This window comes from Corvus cornix, chromosome 13 (assembly GCF_000738735.6).
Source record: "Corvus cornix cornix isolate S_Up_H32 chromosome 13, ASM73873v5, whole genome shotgun sequence".
NCBI classification, from domain to species: Eukaryota; Metazoa; Chordata; class Aves; order Passeriformes; family Corvidae; genus Corvus; species Corvus cornix.
In genome coordinates, this window is record NC_046343.1 from 8,650,998 (window position 1) to 8,667,684 (window position 16,687).

The window sequence follows — 16,687 nt, forward strand, 5'->3', positions numbered from 1 at the left end:
CTGAAGCTGAAGGGAGTGCATTAAGAGCCCACCCAAGCACAGAGCCTCGTCATGACAGCACTTTGCTAGAAAGGATCCATTTGCTTCCCAGCCAACCCCAGTGATGGGCAGGCAGAGCCCGTCATCCTTGTCATTAAAGATTGCTCTGAAGGGAGCAAACACCATGTCTGAGATCTGCCAGGGCCGGCCAGGCTCAGCGACCCTGCCAGCCCACTGCAGGTGCTTTAGCACCCTCCAAAGTGACCCAGAAATGCTGGCTGGTAGGGCAGCAGCACTAAGGGAGCACATAAAATTTCTAAGACTTTCTAACACTGCCCTGGGAGGAGGGACACTGCACCAAGAGCTGAACCAATGTGGAGCTGATGAGCAGGTCAGCAAGTGCTGCCAATGCAACATGCATGTTCTGTATGTGAGTACAACTCTGAAGAGAAAAAAGCTTCACAACTTTGTATTCTCTGCCCTAGAGTCACTGTCATCTTAAGATTCAATGCAAAGATGAAAACAAATCATGCTGTCAAAAAATCATGCATTAGAAACAAATTATTCTCTCTAAATGCATCTTGGCAATATAGTTGATAAACTGTGAGTATGGGAAATAATTGAAAAAGCAGGGTGGGGACATGCAGGATAAATGACTAAAATAAGAAAGTAATGAACATGTGTAAATAAAAGCCACAATCAATAAATATAAATTACACTGTGACAAACTGTAAATAATCAGAGCATTTCAGGCCTGCAATGTGATCCTTCTTCAGGGAAAACTTGTGTTAGCAAATCTGCAAAAGCCTTAAGAAGAAAACAAGAAGACATGAGGTTATCAGGGCTCTTTGAAATGGCAGACACGATGGATTAGCCCCTGGATTCATTACTCAAAACCTCCACCAGCAGTATGGAAGACATGATACCAGCCCACTTCCTTCCTCCACCCCAAGGTACAAATAATCCTGGCAGGAGTGATGCCCTCAGCCTTTCTCACATTGATACAGAGAGATTAAAAAAAAAAAAGGGATGGCTTTTTTCCTTCCTGATTTAGCCATTTAGAAGGGGCTTTTGAAGGCTAACTCTTGTCTCTTGATTAACTGCACTTTCTTCCTCCCTCCTCTGTCTCAGGAATTCTTGTGCTGTTCAGAAATAAACACTCACTGTTCCCAGCCTCTTCTGCAGATGCATGTATTGAGGCAGTTTTTTGTCCACCATGGGGGATTTTATCCCATCTCTGTTTCCAGGTCCTAAATCCTTTCCAGATCCTGGGGATTAAATTATCATCAAGACCAGACCATGCCAAGACCCTTCAGCATGAGTGGGAATGCAGCCTGCATTAGGAATGAACTCAGCCACTGCTGCTGAGAGCATAAAGCAGCCAGAGATCTGCACTGAGGATGGACTGAAGAGATTTGGGATGGATAAGGGCCGGTGGATTTACACCCTGGCCTACTGGCTGACTCTTGACTTCTGAAAATGAAGGTGAGGGATGACAGACCTTCATTTGCTGTTTCAGAACATGGTTGCTTTGTCTCAGCACATCTTTAACTCATTGCCCAGGGCACAGCAGGGAGGTTCCTGCTCACCTGCCCACCGTGGGTGCCCTAAATCCCTGAATGTTTGGTGAATCATAGAAGCACAGAATGGTTTGGGTGGGAAGGGACCTTAAAGACCATCCAGATCTAATCCCCTGCCATGGGCAGGGACACCTTCCACTAGGCCAGGTTGCTCCAAGCCCTGTCCAACCTGGCCTTGGACACTTCCAGGGATGGGGCAGCCACAGCCTCTCTGGGCAACCTGTGCCAGGGCCTCACCACCCTCACAGGGAAGAATTTACTTCCAACACCTAATTCAATCCTGCCCTCTCTGAGTTTGAAGCCACTCCCCCTTGTCCTGTCACTCCAGGCCCTTGTCCAAGTTCCTCTCCAGCTCTCTTGGAGCCTTTTCAGGTGCTGGAAGAGAAGAAGTTCTCCCCAGAGCCTTCTTTTCTCCAGGCTGAACAGCCCCTGTTGCTGTGGGTTTATGTCTTGTTAAATGCAAGTGGATGGAATGAAAATTTTGTTAGTGGACAGATTTGAAGGAAAGTATTCACTGCTCTCTCAAACGGAAGCTTGCTTGGAAAGCACCCTCAGGAGCAGTGTTTAAGGCAAAGATTGCAAACTCCACCTTGCTGCTGGCTTGCAGACAATATCATGTGGTAAAAATACATCATGCTCTACGTCTAGGGGTAATAATAAGAAAAGAAATTACATTAAAATGTAAAGTATTGTCAGTGGTTATTTCCATGGAAAGTCCATTTCCATTTAATAGCAGAGAATCCATCATGTTATGCCTTATTTCAGCTGTGATGGCTGCCAAGAAAAGATGTAGGTCACAGCCTGTCAAAGGCAGTGCCTTTGAGAAGAGCTCACGGTGCAGTTTTCAGGTGGTGGAGGGGAGGGTTGCCCTGCCACTTTCCTTTACAGCCACACCAGCACTCACCCTTCCCCAAAAGTGGTAGAAAATGTCACTAAATTTGGCTGTGGTGCTGTAGCACTTGCTGCAATGTGAGCAGGGGCTGATGGAGCAAAGCAAGAGAGTGGCAGCCCTGGAGTTCACACATGCAAAGAGCTGCTCCAGGGGGTGTGTGAAGAAAAAATGGGCAGAAGGTTTGAAATTTTGGGTACAGGCGAAAGCAAGGCTCACCCAGTAATTCTGCATCCCTACAAGCGCTCAGGAGCCCTGTTGGGTTAATGCTGTGCTGTGACTTGCACCACAGAGTCCAGGGGAGGCCGAACAGCCAAAATGCCCTGGTTTTAATGTAGCCCTACCAGCAATGGTTTGGGACATACCCTTGATCCAGTATAACAGAGGATTTCATGAGGCTCAATTAGCAAGGTAATTAATTAATCAATTATGTAAAACAGATGAGCAATCTGATATCCTGTTCTACAGTGATACAGCTCTTTGTTGAGACTTAATTAACACACAGGCTTGGGGACAAAAGAAAAAAAGAAAAAAAACCCCCAAATCCTACAGAAGAATCAGCTGGAGAGAACGATTCCAACACAGGATGGAAACTGGGCTGGAGACCAGATGGGACGACAGCCCTGCTCTGAGAGGATAGTGGAGTTATTTTGGGTAGTTTAACAACCAGCCTGATGTTTGTCTCCACCACTACAGCCAGCTGAGCCAAATTAGGCTCTCCTGCCTGCCAAAACAAATCTGTGGTAATTCCTTCTGTGTAACTGCTCAGTGCCCACCTTCCCAAGCTGGCTGGTGCTGTACATGACAAGGGAGGCGTTCAGCAGATGTGTTTATTGTTTCTGTGCCTCCCAGCTCCTCTCACTCTACCAGGAGGGCTGCAGGGCTGAGCTGCAGCTTTAGGGTCTCTAACAACCACCAAAGCTCGCTGCAGGTGTTGGATTCCTACGTGACCTGTACCAAAAGCAATGCAGATATTGATCTTCTGTAACAGCCCCTTGTAACCCAAAGTATTTCAATAGCCTACATTAATCTGTGAAAACCTACATCTTGTTACAGCCTCTGTTTTATTTAATTTTACTTTAGGCTAGTAGTTATTTGGGTCAATTCTTTGCCAGTTGTGATAAATTGATACATCATCTGTGATGGAGCAAAACTGTGTCAGGGCTTCTACTTATACAGACTCTTACTCGAATATGTTTGCATTAACCAGATCTGTGATATTCAATACAGAAAAATCAGTGTCAAACCTGTGTCTCAAACCCTGCAAATAATTGTAGAGGTAATGTGTTTCCAAAGCTTAAACTAATGTGCTTATGGACCTTTCCTTTAGCAATATGCTCCGGGGCCAATTTTCCCATGTTCAAGGGCCAGATTGCAAATGTATTGGCTAGGAATGGAAGTAGAGTCATGCTCCAGCAATGATTTTTATTGAGTAACTATAGATGAGAAAAGGCAGTTACTACCTGGCAAAGACCCTGCATTTTAAGTTTTCTTTACAAACACTCTCTCTGGCCAAGCCTTTAGTGTGGAATTGCAGGAATTTATAGCAATATGTGGAAGAAGCTGATACTCAAGACCAATGCTGCCAGAGGCTGTATTTCTTTCTAAGGCTGCTGCCAGAGGGGTTTCTTGCACAGCTACAGCTGGGAGCGTGACTGCAGAACCACTGAATGCTCACATCAGAGCCTTTACATACCTCTCCTTCATTGCTGGGCTGACAGACTGCTGCAACATCAGAATTTGCTTCTGGTCTTGCTCCTCCCTTCCTCCCAGAGTGCCACTGTGTGGTTTAACCCGTGCTTTCAGGGATTCAGTTCAAGCACTTACTGGATAATGCCCAGCCTGTAGCAGGAACCTGCCTCTGCAGTTTCTGGGTTTTCATGGGCTGATCCCGAGCTGTGCCAGTCACTGGGAATTCTCCACTGGAAAAAACTTGGTTCAGTCCTGGAAGATGTGGATAGGACTTCTCTGTTCATGCTCAGGGGGTCTGTCCCCCTCATTCACAGCTTACCTAAATCTGTTGGTTTCACTGTTTCCTTTCTCTTTCCAACACTATAGGAAACCATCTCTTCCCCCTGCCTTCTCACCCTCTCTAAAAGAGCTGGTCTCATTCCAAAAATGGGAGTGTTTAGAAAGTTGAAAGCCTATTAATTGCTCTCTGCCTCTTTTTAATCTATTCAAAAAGCTGTATGGCATGCAAAGCTGTTGTGACCTGATTTTTCTTTTTTAATATCTCACCCTTTGACTGTCAGTATTTAAGGAAAAATGAAACTAATCATCAGTGAAGGCTGTAATGCTGCTGTTTTGTAACTGCTGGAGAGCTCAGAAGAAAATTTTGTAAGAAAGGGTATAAAAGAGGGAGGGAGAGAGAGAGAGAGAGAGAGAGAGAGAGAGGAGGTGTGTGTATAAGTGTATGCCTGCATCTCACATTACAGGTTTCTCAGAACAAACCAAAAAGTATATTCATTTGCAAAATAATATTAGTAAGATAAGGAAAATATTTGTATCTTGGAAAACAGTGAAAAAAAGGGCCATTTTTGTAACTTTGTCCTGAGTGCTCCTTTCCACGTAGAGGGATGACCCCCCCCAGTATTGCCCAGCCTGGCAGATTTTTTAGTGAGGATGCAAAGGTCGGTCTGCACTGTCCTCCAGGTAAGATTTGTCCCTGCTAACATTTCATCTTAAACCCCAAATGACTTTTTACTATCGCTGGAGCAACAGATTTCAGCCAGAGACACTCTTCAGTAGGGAAGCAAGGGCTGTATCTCCTGGCAGGGAATTCATGGAAATTAGTCTGAGATTCTCCTCTGAAAATGGAGGACAGAGTCATGGAAAAGCTAAATATAAATCTATGCAGCTTATCAGGACATGACAGGTGGGATATAATAATCTACTATGAGTATTTTAATGTATGAAACCAAAGTACAGCATTAAGCCCAGCACAAGATGTTACAGGGGGGAGCAGCAAAGTATGGATGATAAAACACAAGCTAAACCTTATATTAGGCATGGAAGGAATTCCCAGAAGTGGATTCCTCAAAATTCCAGTGGGTATCTCACTCCCAGGGGGGTCTAAAGACATATATATATATATACACACATATAAATACACACATGCATATATTATATACTTATTTATATACACATTTGTAATTAGAAGGGAGTTGTGTGTGTGTATAGCTATGCATGTGTAATACAAAACAAAGCTTGCAAGGTGCCTGCAATTTGAAAACTAGAAGGAATATTAAAAAAAAAATAGAGCTCCAATCATCAACCCTTTCTGACAAGTACAATCTCATTTGCAACTCACACACCTTTAAGCTCTGGATTTCTTTTGCTTTGCTCCCAGTGCTCAGGGCCACACACAGCATCTGACATCTGGAACAGCTGAGACACTTCAGCACAGAAGATCAAACACTTCAAAGAGTCTCAGAGCGGTTTGGGAAAGGGAAAACCCAGTTGTTCTCAGAGTCAGGTAAGGCAATGTACTGGAAGTGATGTGTGGTACCCACAGTAAAAATAAACTAATGAATGCAGGCAATTGAACTGAAATTTCACGCAGGTTCTGACCCTTGATGACCCAACTCAGCCAATGGTGCATGGGCAGATACATTATCAGAGCATACCTGATGAGAATTGTGCAAATGGTTTCCTGTTTTCACCTGGTACTTTTTAATATTCCACATACAGAGAAAAGGTGATGAAATAACATTTTTAACTCTGTAATTAGCACTGCAATAATGCTGCCTGTTTAAATTAATTAGTAATATTAAAGAGAAGCTCTAATTTAATTACAGAGACACAAACCCAGGTTCTTCTAAACGAGGATGGCTTCCCACCAATTGTATTTAATATAATTTTGCCTTCATTTATCATGTAGATAATGGCCACTGCAGAGTATGGCTGTGTTTGTGGAATTGCCCTGGATACCTTCAGAAGAGACAGAAAAACATGATAATTTACAATCTGGGGAGGAAATAGAAATGAAAGCTTCCCCCTCTGCCCTTGCTAGCTCCTTAAAAATAAATTTTAATGTAATTTGAAAAGTTCTGATTTTGGTACAGTTATTCCATTCAGTTTGGTTTCATTTCTGCTTCTAAAAGAGGGGTTTCTGGAGACCTTACATTAACTCCACAGATTACAGCTGGCATTGAACAGGGATATAAGTTATGATGCAAATATAAAGGAGCATCCATTTCCATGTATGATTAAATGCTGACTCAAGGTAGTGCAGTATTTTTGATCCCCTAAGTTTAATAAAATTCAGGACAGGCAATAAGGAGTCGCAGACAAATTAAAATTTATTGAGACAGACAAAAATGCAACTATTTCAGACTACAGTTAAGCATTTACAGTTAACCAAAGGTAGCAAAATGCTCACATTCCACTTAACTCCTTATGGAAAAAGCATTCAGAATTTACTATGCAGTTCTACTTACTATGATAGTCTACATCCATCTACAGTAGGGACATCGAACTGAAACACGTAATATTTGGATCTCTCCTTACAGATCTACACATTGAACAGTAACAGACATCAACAGCATTGAGAAAAGTATAAAAAGACCAAAACCCACCTACTGTAGAAAGGGCTTTTTGATGTATAGTAACTGTACAAAGCAGTCTGTGGATGAAAGGATGGGATACAGGAGGGACTGCGAGAGAAGCCAACAAATGGAGGAAGCGAAGCTTGAGCGACCTGGTGGTCTGGGTCAAGTGGTGACCTTAGATCTACGTCAGTTGCTGCTTGAGGGAGAAAAGGCTACAAAACTCCTAATATCAAAATATTCCCATGCCAGAAATGTACACTGAGACTAACAGACTAGGCTGGAGAGGCAAAGAGAAGCATTCACTAACAAACAGTGTTGTTTTAAATATAAACTTTACATTTTCAATATAAACTGTAGAATAAATATTAAATAAACACTTCAAATGGTTTAAAATAATAGTACAGAACAGCTTAAAAAAAAAGGCAAAGAAAATGAAGAGGATTCTTTGTGTTCACAGCAAAGGCCAGTAATGACCCAAAAAACCCAGCTGTGCTGAAATCCGAACTCAACATTTTGATTTAACTACAGTAGTTAAAAGAAACACAAAGCAATGGCTAACAGTATCTCATAGTCTGTAATATGAAAAGAAAATGAGATTAAAAATTGGTTTGTGTCTCTACAAGAACGGGACAACTCTGATTCCATTTGGTTTGTGTCTCTAAAAGAATTGGACAACTCAGATTCCATTTTTCACAATGAGAAAATGTTTGGAAGGTCAATGACTTGATTCAGATGGGAAGTCCTGCTTTGTAAAAAAAAAAATAAAAGGAAAAAGAAAGAGAAAGAGAAAAAGAAAGGAATTTAATTAAATTAAGTTGGAAGCAAATTAAATCCTTTACAAAGCATGAAGAATGGAAGGGGCTCGATCTGGAAGAGCACTGGTTCTTGGTAGAATAGCTGGTTTCTTTATCACTGTTTCATTAAATAGAAGATTTTCTTAATGCATCTCCCCAAACTGGACACACACATACATATGCACACACATATTTGTGCATAAATGTATATAAACAGACACACAGAGATATACACCTGTATATATATAGGCTGCAGATCCCCCACCACGGGAGGATGCCAGTGGATCACAAAAGGGCTTTGCTAAACAGCTTTGCAGGATTTGGGAACTTGGTCTCAAAGCAATCCAGAGTCTGAGCCGCCCTTCCAAGCACAACAGCCTGTGTGCCCTGCTCCTGCCAGGCTGGGACCGCTGGGATCGGGCACTGCTGCCCTGCAGTCCCGTGCAGCTGCCCCAGGCCATAAAATGGCACATTTCCCATGCTGGCTCCGAGTCAGAACACTTGCACAAGTCAAACAGGTGACTGAACAGTCACCTGGAGAGGGGGTCTACCTGAAACCAGGCCAGCAGGCTTAGAACAGTTGTGTGTATTTGTGTTTCTGGGTGCAGGGAGATGTGCTACCGAGGCCACCCCAGCCAGCCAAGGCAGCTGCCCTCTCGCCAGGCCGTGCTGGGCAGGGAGCTGTTTCACTGGGACCCACCCCATGTTTGAGCTGGTGAGTCTGGGAGACAGCAATTGGTTTATAGTTAGATATAAACCCTTCCAGCTCTGATTTGGAAGCATCACATGTGAAAGATCACAGCCAGGAGACCACCAGTGGGTGGTGCTGCCATGTCTGCTCATGTAAACGGAAAGATGTTCACATTCACTTTTGAGGGCTTATTTAACAGCTTTATTTTAACCATCTTGCATGTTTCCTTGTGACACAGCCTGCCACAGCCTCAGACCTGGTACTGCCTGCAAGGGCTTGGATTGACAGGCTTTACCCTGGGGAGGTGCTGGGCAGGAGAAGGGGTTTGCTCTGTGACCTTTGATGTAAGGCATAGTCCAGGATAAGCTGTTGTGGAGGGACACAGGACTGCCAAAAAACCCCCTAGCTCTGTGGGGTGAATGAGTCCAGTCAGGAGGATAGGCATAATGAGCCAATTGTGGAGCTCAGATTTATGTCAGAATGAAATGGCAGCTCTGTGCCTCAGGCAGGTCCTGCACAGGACAGCAGAGCCAGACTCATAGAGTGTGGGGTTAATGAAGAAAATACCAGAGGAAAACTAGACAGGACGTTTGAGAAGGAACCTACTGATGGTGTTCAATTGCTTCTCACAAAATCATATTTGGGGAGACAAATGCTGGATTATCTGCAAGTTGGCAGGATTTCTGTGAAGCAAATAGAAAAAGTGTGTGTGTGTGTTTGTGTGCTGTGCAGCTCATGGACAGTGATTATTGAATATATTTTTCTAAAGCTACGGGAAAACCAAAGGGATTTGTTTGAGGCAGGGCAGATTGCAGGCCTTTTGCAAATGACTGTGGTGGCAGATTTTTGGGAGGATGCAGGGGCGTGAAACAACAAATTCCTCATGGTTTTATACATCCTTCTGCATTAATGATGATTATGTAGGCTTGCTCTTTGTTTGCAGGTCATTGATCTGCATAAATAGGAAATGCAAGAAGAGAAAACAGGAGAGCCCCTGCAGCACATGGTACCTGAAAGGAATTCCACTTCTGATCACGTCTGAAAGCAGAGGTCCTACTCAGAGGGCTGCCAGGTGTGCACTGGCTTTGGAAAGGGCTGAGAGCCAACACCCTCAGGCCAATGTACCTAAAAAACTGACTTCTGCCAACCTGTGCAGTATTTTCCAGCTTTCAAGTGACTATGTAGTCAACCATGTTGTGACTCGATGCTGTCTCCACCTCTACATACATTACTAAGAAAAAAAATCTAATTAGTCTTTGTTATAAGAAACACATTTCTTATTCTGCAAAATAACTCACTGGCCAACAGGCAACTGCTAAAATACTTAACCTGCATCCTAATGCAAGAGTGGGGTCAAGGTTCCTCTGACTGCTTCAGAAAACAGCAAAAGTAATAAAAGGTCACCACAGCACATTACTGCATCCAAGAACTGCCATGGGAAAGGACACTGCAAATAATTTAATGTCAATATGCTCTGATACAAGAGCTTTGAATATATGGGAAGTATCGAGGGAATCACAGATTGGATTTTAATACTATTCTTTTTTAGGAGTGTGTATTGCAAGTGTGCAGTGTGTCACACTGAGCCCAGGGGTTCTGCTTTTGAAATATCACCACCTAAAGCTGCTTTTTTAAACAGGCTTCTTTACATTAAATGAATGACAGTTACTTTTGAGAGTTTGTGTCTTCAACAGCATTATAACTTTGGAAGGAGGGGTTGCTAAATGGAGAACAGACAGATCTGTAGTGTGTGATCTGGAAGCAGAGGCTGCCTGTGTGTTGTTAGTGACCCTCCTAGTGCAAATGAGCTCAGACAGAAGCTGAGGAACAGCTCTGGAGGTGGTTATGATGCTAAAAATTCACAAAACACTTTCCCTTTAAACGCTCTGAAATGGAGATGGACTCTGTCCCCTGCCTGTTGGGCTTGGTCCATGATAGCTGCAGGTTCCCAGCATCCCTTAAGATCAAGTCCATGTTCCTTTATCAAATAAAGAGTGAGCTGATCTGTGTCCTGTGCCCTAGTGGGAATTTTGCCTTCAAAATTGAAAATTGTGAGCTGGACTAAGCCTGTTGAACTCATTCATGTAAGGAAGAGAAAGTCCTGTCAGTGGGTTTCCTTCTGGATTAAACCCCTGGTACTGGGCAGCCACTGTCCAAAGAGACTTATTCTTTACTAGGACATTATAAATATGGACGAGAAAATGAGGCACCTGCTTTTCCTTCTTGATGAAAGAAAAAACTGTTTCTGATATGATCCAGGTAACAATTTATGACACAAATTCTCTGATATTCTAAGCCTTTGTATTGGTTTGTTGAGCCCCTTCCAGGATTCTTTCACAGGATGGATTTCATAAGTGGTGCAAGTGAGGATTAAGACACGAAATGGTTTTAAAACAAAACTCATTGCCCTTGTGGACAGAACAAAAATCCCCCAAACCAACTGAACAGAAGCTGTACTCCAAACAGTCCTTGCTGGAAATGAAGTCATCATCCAAATAAAATTGACTATACAAAATTAAACTCAGTAGAGAGGGAATATTTGTGCCAGGTACTCTCAGATACAATTGCAGAGATATGATGTGAGTTGCAATATTGTGCAAAACATGAGTCCTCATTATGATGGGCACTACCATATATAACCAATTTCATCATCCTTATCATCATCTTCATCTTCATCATCTTCATTAGCTGCTCTTACATGAATCTTCAGTTTCCCTTCTTTGTCTTTTTTTGTTGCTTCAGGTTCCTCTTCCAAATCATCCAACAATACAACAGATCCACCACTGCCAAAATCCCCTGAAGTTTCTTGCTCTTCTTCTGAAACAGGCGAGCAGGAAAGGTCATTTCCTCACAGAACACCAAATTCCACATTAATCACTACCCTTGTCATGCAAGCCACTGTCATTTGCATTGTTATTTTAAAAATTCATTGGTTTAGCTATTCATGAAACAACCTTTAAATTTCAATTTTCATTCTGAACTGGGATAAATACGTATCAATTGACTCTGAAAAACTTTCTTGCATAAATGGCCCCTATGCATTGTCCTCATCCTAGAGACATGACTGGAAAGTTCCAGATGGTGGGCATGCAGGCCAGAAAATCATTATTCCTTTGTAAATACTTGAATTCCATCACAGCTCTGTAAACCAGGCTAAAAATATTCCAAAAATTATTTGAGTGCATTAACTTCACTCTGCAAATGTAGCTCTTAAACCTAAGATCTGTGGTGTGATTCTGGGCATCCTGGATCTTCTAGGTCTTTTTTCCTTCTCAAAAAAGAAAACTGCACTCACAACCATCCCTGAAGCACTCTGAAGCAATGCAGGTGAAATCTTCCTTGTCTAGGCACAACAGCTAATTGGTGATTTCACTTACCTACATAATATTGTCCTGTCAGCCATTTCATTGGGCTTGGTTGCTAATGTATGCAATTTTACACATTTAGGCCTTCCATTGTGCATTCCAGAGTATACAGAGCAATATATTTAATAACCCCACAGAGCAACCCCAGACCCTTAATTTTAATATCACTAACTGCACTTTCCAGGCTGGTAGCAAAAGTATCTTAACAGTGGTTATTGCCTGCTAAATTGTGCTGCACCCCTGCAGTCCAAAGGACCAATGAGGGATATACCATTTGTAGTCTGAATAGGAAAACAGAGGAGCACTTTGAACTGTGGTACTCGTGTTTCCCTGTTGTCCCTTTTGTTATCATACTCGGTGGTACAGCAGTGGCAGGGCTTACAGCAGTGTTAATTCCCTCGTTGTCTGAGGAAAGCACATCATTACTCACCACAGCTGACTGTCCCTTGCTTTCTGGAGCCAGCTATCTCATTCCCATACTTATCAACACACCAGCACTGCCCCGTGCTGCCATGGCACTGTGTGGCTTTGTAATAACCTTCTTCATTGCACCGGGGGATGAAAGCACCTGAATAAAATATAAGGTGTGCTCAGTAATGCAATCCTCTGCAGGAGCAAACACATACACAGGGTATTATGAACTTAGCACTTATATACATGAAGATCTTGACAATGTTGGCAAGGAAATACATGTGATTATCGGGTGCCTGAAAGGGGAAGGAAATTACATCTGTTTAACTCTTTTCAGACACCCTGGTCACAGTGTATAAATGTTTGTTTGTACCCAGCACACAGAGAAGGGTGTCATACACTCCTAGAGAGAGGTTCAGTCTGTCTCTAACTGACTGATATTCCCACAGAGCCTTTTCAAACTTAACTCCTGGTTTTAAACTTTTCTTCCCAATTGGATTATTATCCCAACTTCATTAGTTCTGCATTTCCCTTCCATTTGCACTCCTTCAGTGTTTATCACGAGTCCTTCCACAACACTGTAATTATCCCTGGAAGGTATCTGCCATCTGCTTACTATCCATACTAATCTCAGGCACATCCCCAGACTTACTGAGAGTTCCCATGTATAAAAGAAGAAATCATGCACAGGCTTTACAAAGAGGGACAACAGGCTTTGAATCAGTAAGTCTTCAGATTTGGAGCCCAAGATTTGTCTCACAATAAAACCAATATAGTTCAGCCTTGTAGAGTGTGGTTCATTCTGGCTTTTGCAGACAGGGAAACTCTCAGGAGAAACCTGTGTTATTGTTCCCACCATTTTCAGCAGATACAGCAAATGTACTTCAAGATGAAAAGCCCTCTTGTCCTTCGAGATGAATTAGCTTTATTCCCACTGGAGGTCAGTGCATTCATTTTTCCCTTCTTTGTCAATTGCTTCAATTTGAAACATGGCATAAACACACCCTTGCCCCCAAATTTCTTGTCTCAAATGATTTTTGAGAAAGTGTTTTTCTCCTTTGTCAAAGATACCAGTGATTTACTGGTGATTCAGTAAAGTTTTTTAACTAGTTCCATGTGTAGCATCTATTCAGACAGTACACGTGTCAAAGGGGCCACTTCCATTACATTTCTCCCAGGAAAAATGAATGAGAAGGTGCTGCCCAAATGTCATGAGATTTCCTATATAAAAGACATAAAAGTGGAAGTCAGTCTGTCTCATGCACACAGAGAGCTATACAAAGTGAATCTGAATATCCAAACTTGTTGCTCTGCAGATCTTGCCTCATGTTTGAGTGCTGCTAATGCAGGTCTGGAAGGTGAGAAGAGAAACCTTTGAACATCTGCAGAAATCTTTGTGTATCAGATCAGTTCTGGAGACCACATCCATGAGTGAGAGTATTTTAAATAACGTCAGAGCATGATCTTATAGCAGGTTTGCTAATAGGTACCACCATTATGTTCATGTACAAATGCTGAAGACTATCAAGGACTCATTTTCACTGTTTACAAGACAATAGTTCTAATAAAAAATGTATGTATTTGCCTTTGCAGGTTTTTGTAAGTTAATGCTCAGTGTTCAAAACTTTATTTCAATACTGATTAGGAAAAGTATTTTTTTTCATATTTCTGCTCATGTCCTGTCACTGGTAAGCACTCCAGGTGTTCATCAAGCTATACACAACCTTAGGAAAAGTGCTCAGGTGCTGACTTTGAGCTGGTGTAAATCAGCATAGCTGTGCCCATGTCACTAGAGCTGCCCTGTTATATCTGGTGAGCATCTGGCTCCAGGGAAGGATCAAAGGGGGGACCTCAGGGGCATTACAGGGTGAGCAGAAATCAGCTTCTGCATCTTAAACAGTCTCATGCTTTCTCTTTTCCTTGGGCAAAGCAACCTTTCCCTTCTTTGAAACAGGCCTTTTTGCATAGTTTCACTGTTTCTTGTAAGGCATGAAAATGTTCCACACTGCCTATAAAAGCTTTAAAAGATTTAAAAATAAATTATGGCCCAGGCTCACTGCCAACATAACTGTGTGTGGAATAGATTCACACTTTGGGTCACAGTGAAGAGTGGAAGGTACTTTTCCTTCTGCGTGGGAAATTCGTGCCAATTTGTATGTAACACTGGAGCTTTAAATATTTAGCTATGCATACTAATGCCACGGTATTTGCCAGCCATCAGAGGGAAGATACAGCATGTCCTCTCCAATGTGTCAGGTGCAGGTGATAATTTGGAGAGGATAGAGAGTCGCTGGGAACAAGTGTTGTACAATGTGATGATTCTCCCTGTAAATTGTACACAAATCAGCCTGTTTTCATTAGAAATAAGCTGGCTACAAGCTCTGCTATCCTGGAGCATGGCACCTAGACAGCCCATTTTCTGGGTTTGGCATCAGAGAACATCTGGCTTTCCTCTCCAGAGGTTCTTGCACAGACAGTGCTTCCCCACGAGCCTCGACCCCACAAAATGTGAGTCACTCCCCACCAAACTGCCTCAGGCTACTGAATGCTGCCTCCCCATCTCCCTTTGTCCTGGGAAGGATTTAATTACTCCACAGAAACTTGAACAGCACTCTTGCATCTGTATCCTCTTTATGGATCCAGACCTATACCTCTTTTTTTTTGCATAATTTCCTTATCTATATAATACTCCCCTTCCTTAGGGAACATGAGGAGAACAGTTATATGCTAAAGATAGTGAAGCACACAGGTAAAAGCCTGACAGAATTAAGTGCTAGCCAGCACACAGCTCCTGGTATTAGCTGTTATATTAGCTGAATCCACAGGGTTGATGCAGGAGAAAACAGTGACAGGAGCAGAAATTTATTACTTTAGTGATGTGGGAGAAGCATTATCAGGCTGCACAGTTGTATGCTCTGAAAGTACAGTCTCTGCAGTTAATTGTGCTCTAGATAAATCTGGTAGGAAAAGATGAATAGTGCTGTTTACTTTTTAATTCAGTCTCCTGGGATGCTAGGCTTCATTTGAAAGCCTCCAAATTCAACATATCTAATGGCAATGGCTTTGAAGTACTTTGTTGCAACTGTCAAGTGTTTTGAAAAATATACAGAGAAGAAAATATCAAAAGTCATCATTTTTATCAATGGATACAAGTTAACAAAAACATTTTTCATGTTACTACCCGGACTGTAAGTGCTGTGCTCTCTATGTCAGGGTCAGAGGAGGAAAGAGAATAATTAAAGATTAGTTTCTCTGAAAATATTAATCTCTTCTCCGTCTTCACTGTTGCTATAAGTCACGTGTATGTTTGGGCTTCCATCTGAATGATTTTTCAGTCAGTGAAAAGACAATGTTTTCTGCTGTATAAATAGCTCTGATATCAAATTAAAATCTTCCAGACAGGTGTCATTATGCAGGAAGACTTTCAGGGTAGGTGAAGCAAAGAGTTCCTCTTTATATTATAATTTTCTAGCTTGTGGAACAACCTGTGCCTGACACCTTGATTTGTTGAGCTTTACTACTTTCATTCTTCTTTTATTTTTTTTTTAATACAGCTGACTAGAAGTTATCTGTGCTAAGGGACCATTCTTACTGCTTTTACTTTGTCATTTTACTCCTGCTATTGTGATCAGATCCCAGTGACCTGTGCTACAACCACCTGCATGTTGAACTACCTGCAATCCAGGCATCATTCTTCCCACACACCAGAAAAACTACTTATGTTTCAACCTAGATGACATTTATAGCACACAGAAAATAACAGCAAAGCATAAAATAAATATGGGATAGCCAAAGCTATCTATTAACAACTGGGCTTCTTATTCTTTTAGGTGGCTTTGAAAATCATGACACCCATGAGAGAGAGAACACTGTGACTTCCTCTGCCACAACATTCCCTTGAACACAAATGCAGAATATTTGCTGAATGGAGCACACATACCCCAAGTGATCAATCCTCCCTTTGCTCCCACAGCTACGAACAGCAGGAGCTGTAACTCTGAAACATCTTAATCTTCATGTGAACTTGCTCTGAAAGGTTGATGGATCTAAACCACAGTCCCTGCAGCCTTTGGGAATGTTTATTCTTAATTTAAACCAATGAATCTGGGTTGGGACTGTTCACAAGGCACCTGAAGCTTGAGTCCAAATGGCAGTGGCATCTGGCAATGGCCGGATTTGGCAGAGTTCTGTTTGCAGGGTCTGCTGTTGAGTATGGAGGAACCCCAGGCTGGAATGTGAGAGGCACCCGAGCAGCACTGCAGCACGAGCTGACACATCCCTGTGCTGCAGCTGGTGATGCTGTGGGATACCTGACATGTTTTCCATGGTGGGCCTGACAGCTGGGGCTGAGGTCAGCCATCCTCCTCAAGGGTGAAATGCAGGGCTTGCTGTAAATGGGGGCTTTCATCTGTCCTCTGCAACTCAGTG

General features: G+C 42.5%; 1 protein-coding gene across 2 annotated transcripts in view; it reads right to left on the reverse strand.

Moving 5' to 3' along the window:
* Positions 1-6,731: 6,731 nt before the first annotated feature.
* The window catches only part of SPOCK1 (SPARC (osteonectin), cwcv and kazal like domains proteoglycan 1), a 279,195-nt gene continuing 269,239 nt past the window's right edge, over positions 6,732-16,687 (reverse strand). For both annotated transcript variants that reach the window (XM_039559692.1, XM_039559691.1), the window contains 2 exons: positions 12,279-12,416; positions 6,732-11,300 (listed from right to left, as the gene is read on the reverse strand). In XM_039559692.1, the coding sequence (XP_039415626.1) occupies positions 11,110-11,300; positions 12,279-12,416 (329 nt within the window). In that variant the 3' untranslated portion in view covers positions 6,732-11,109. The remainder of the gene's footprint in view (positions 11,301-12,278; positions 12,417-16,687) is intronic.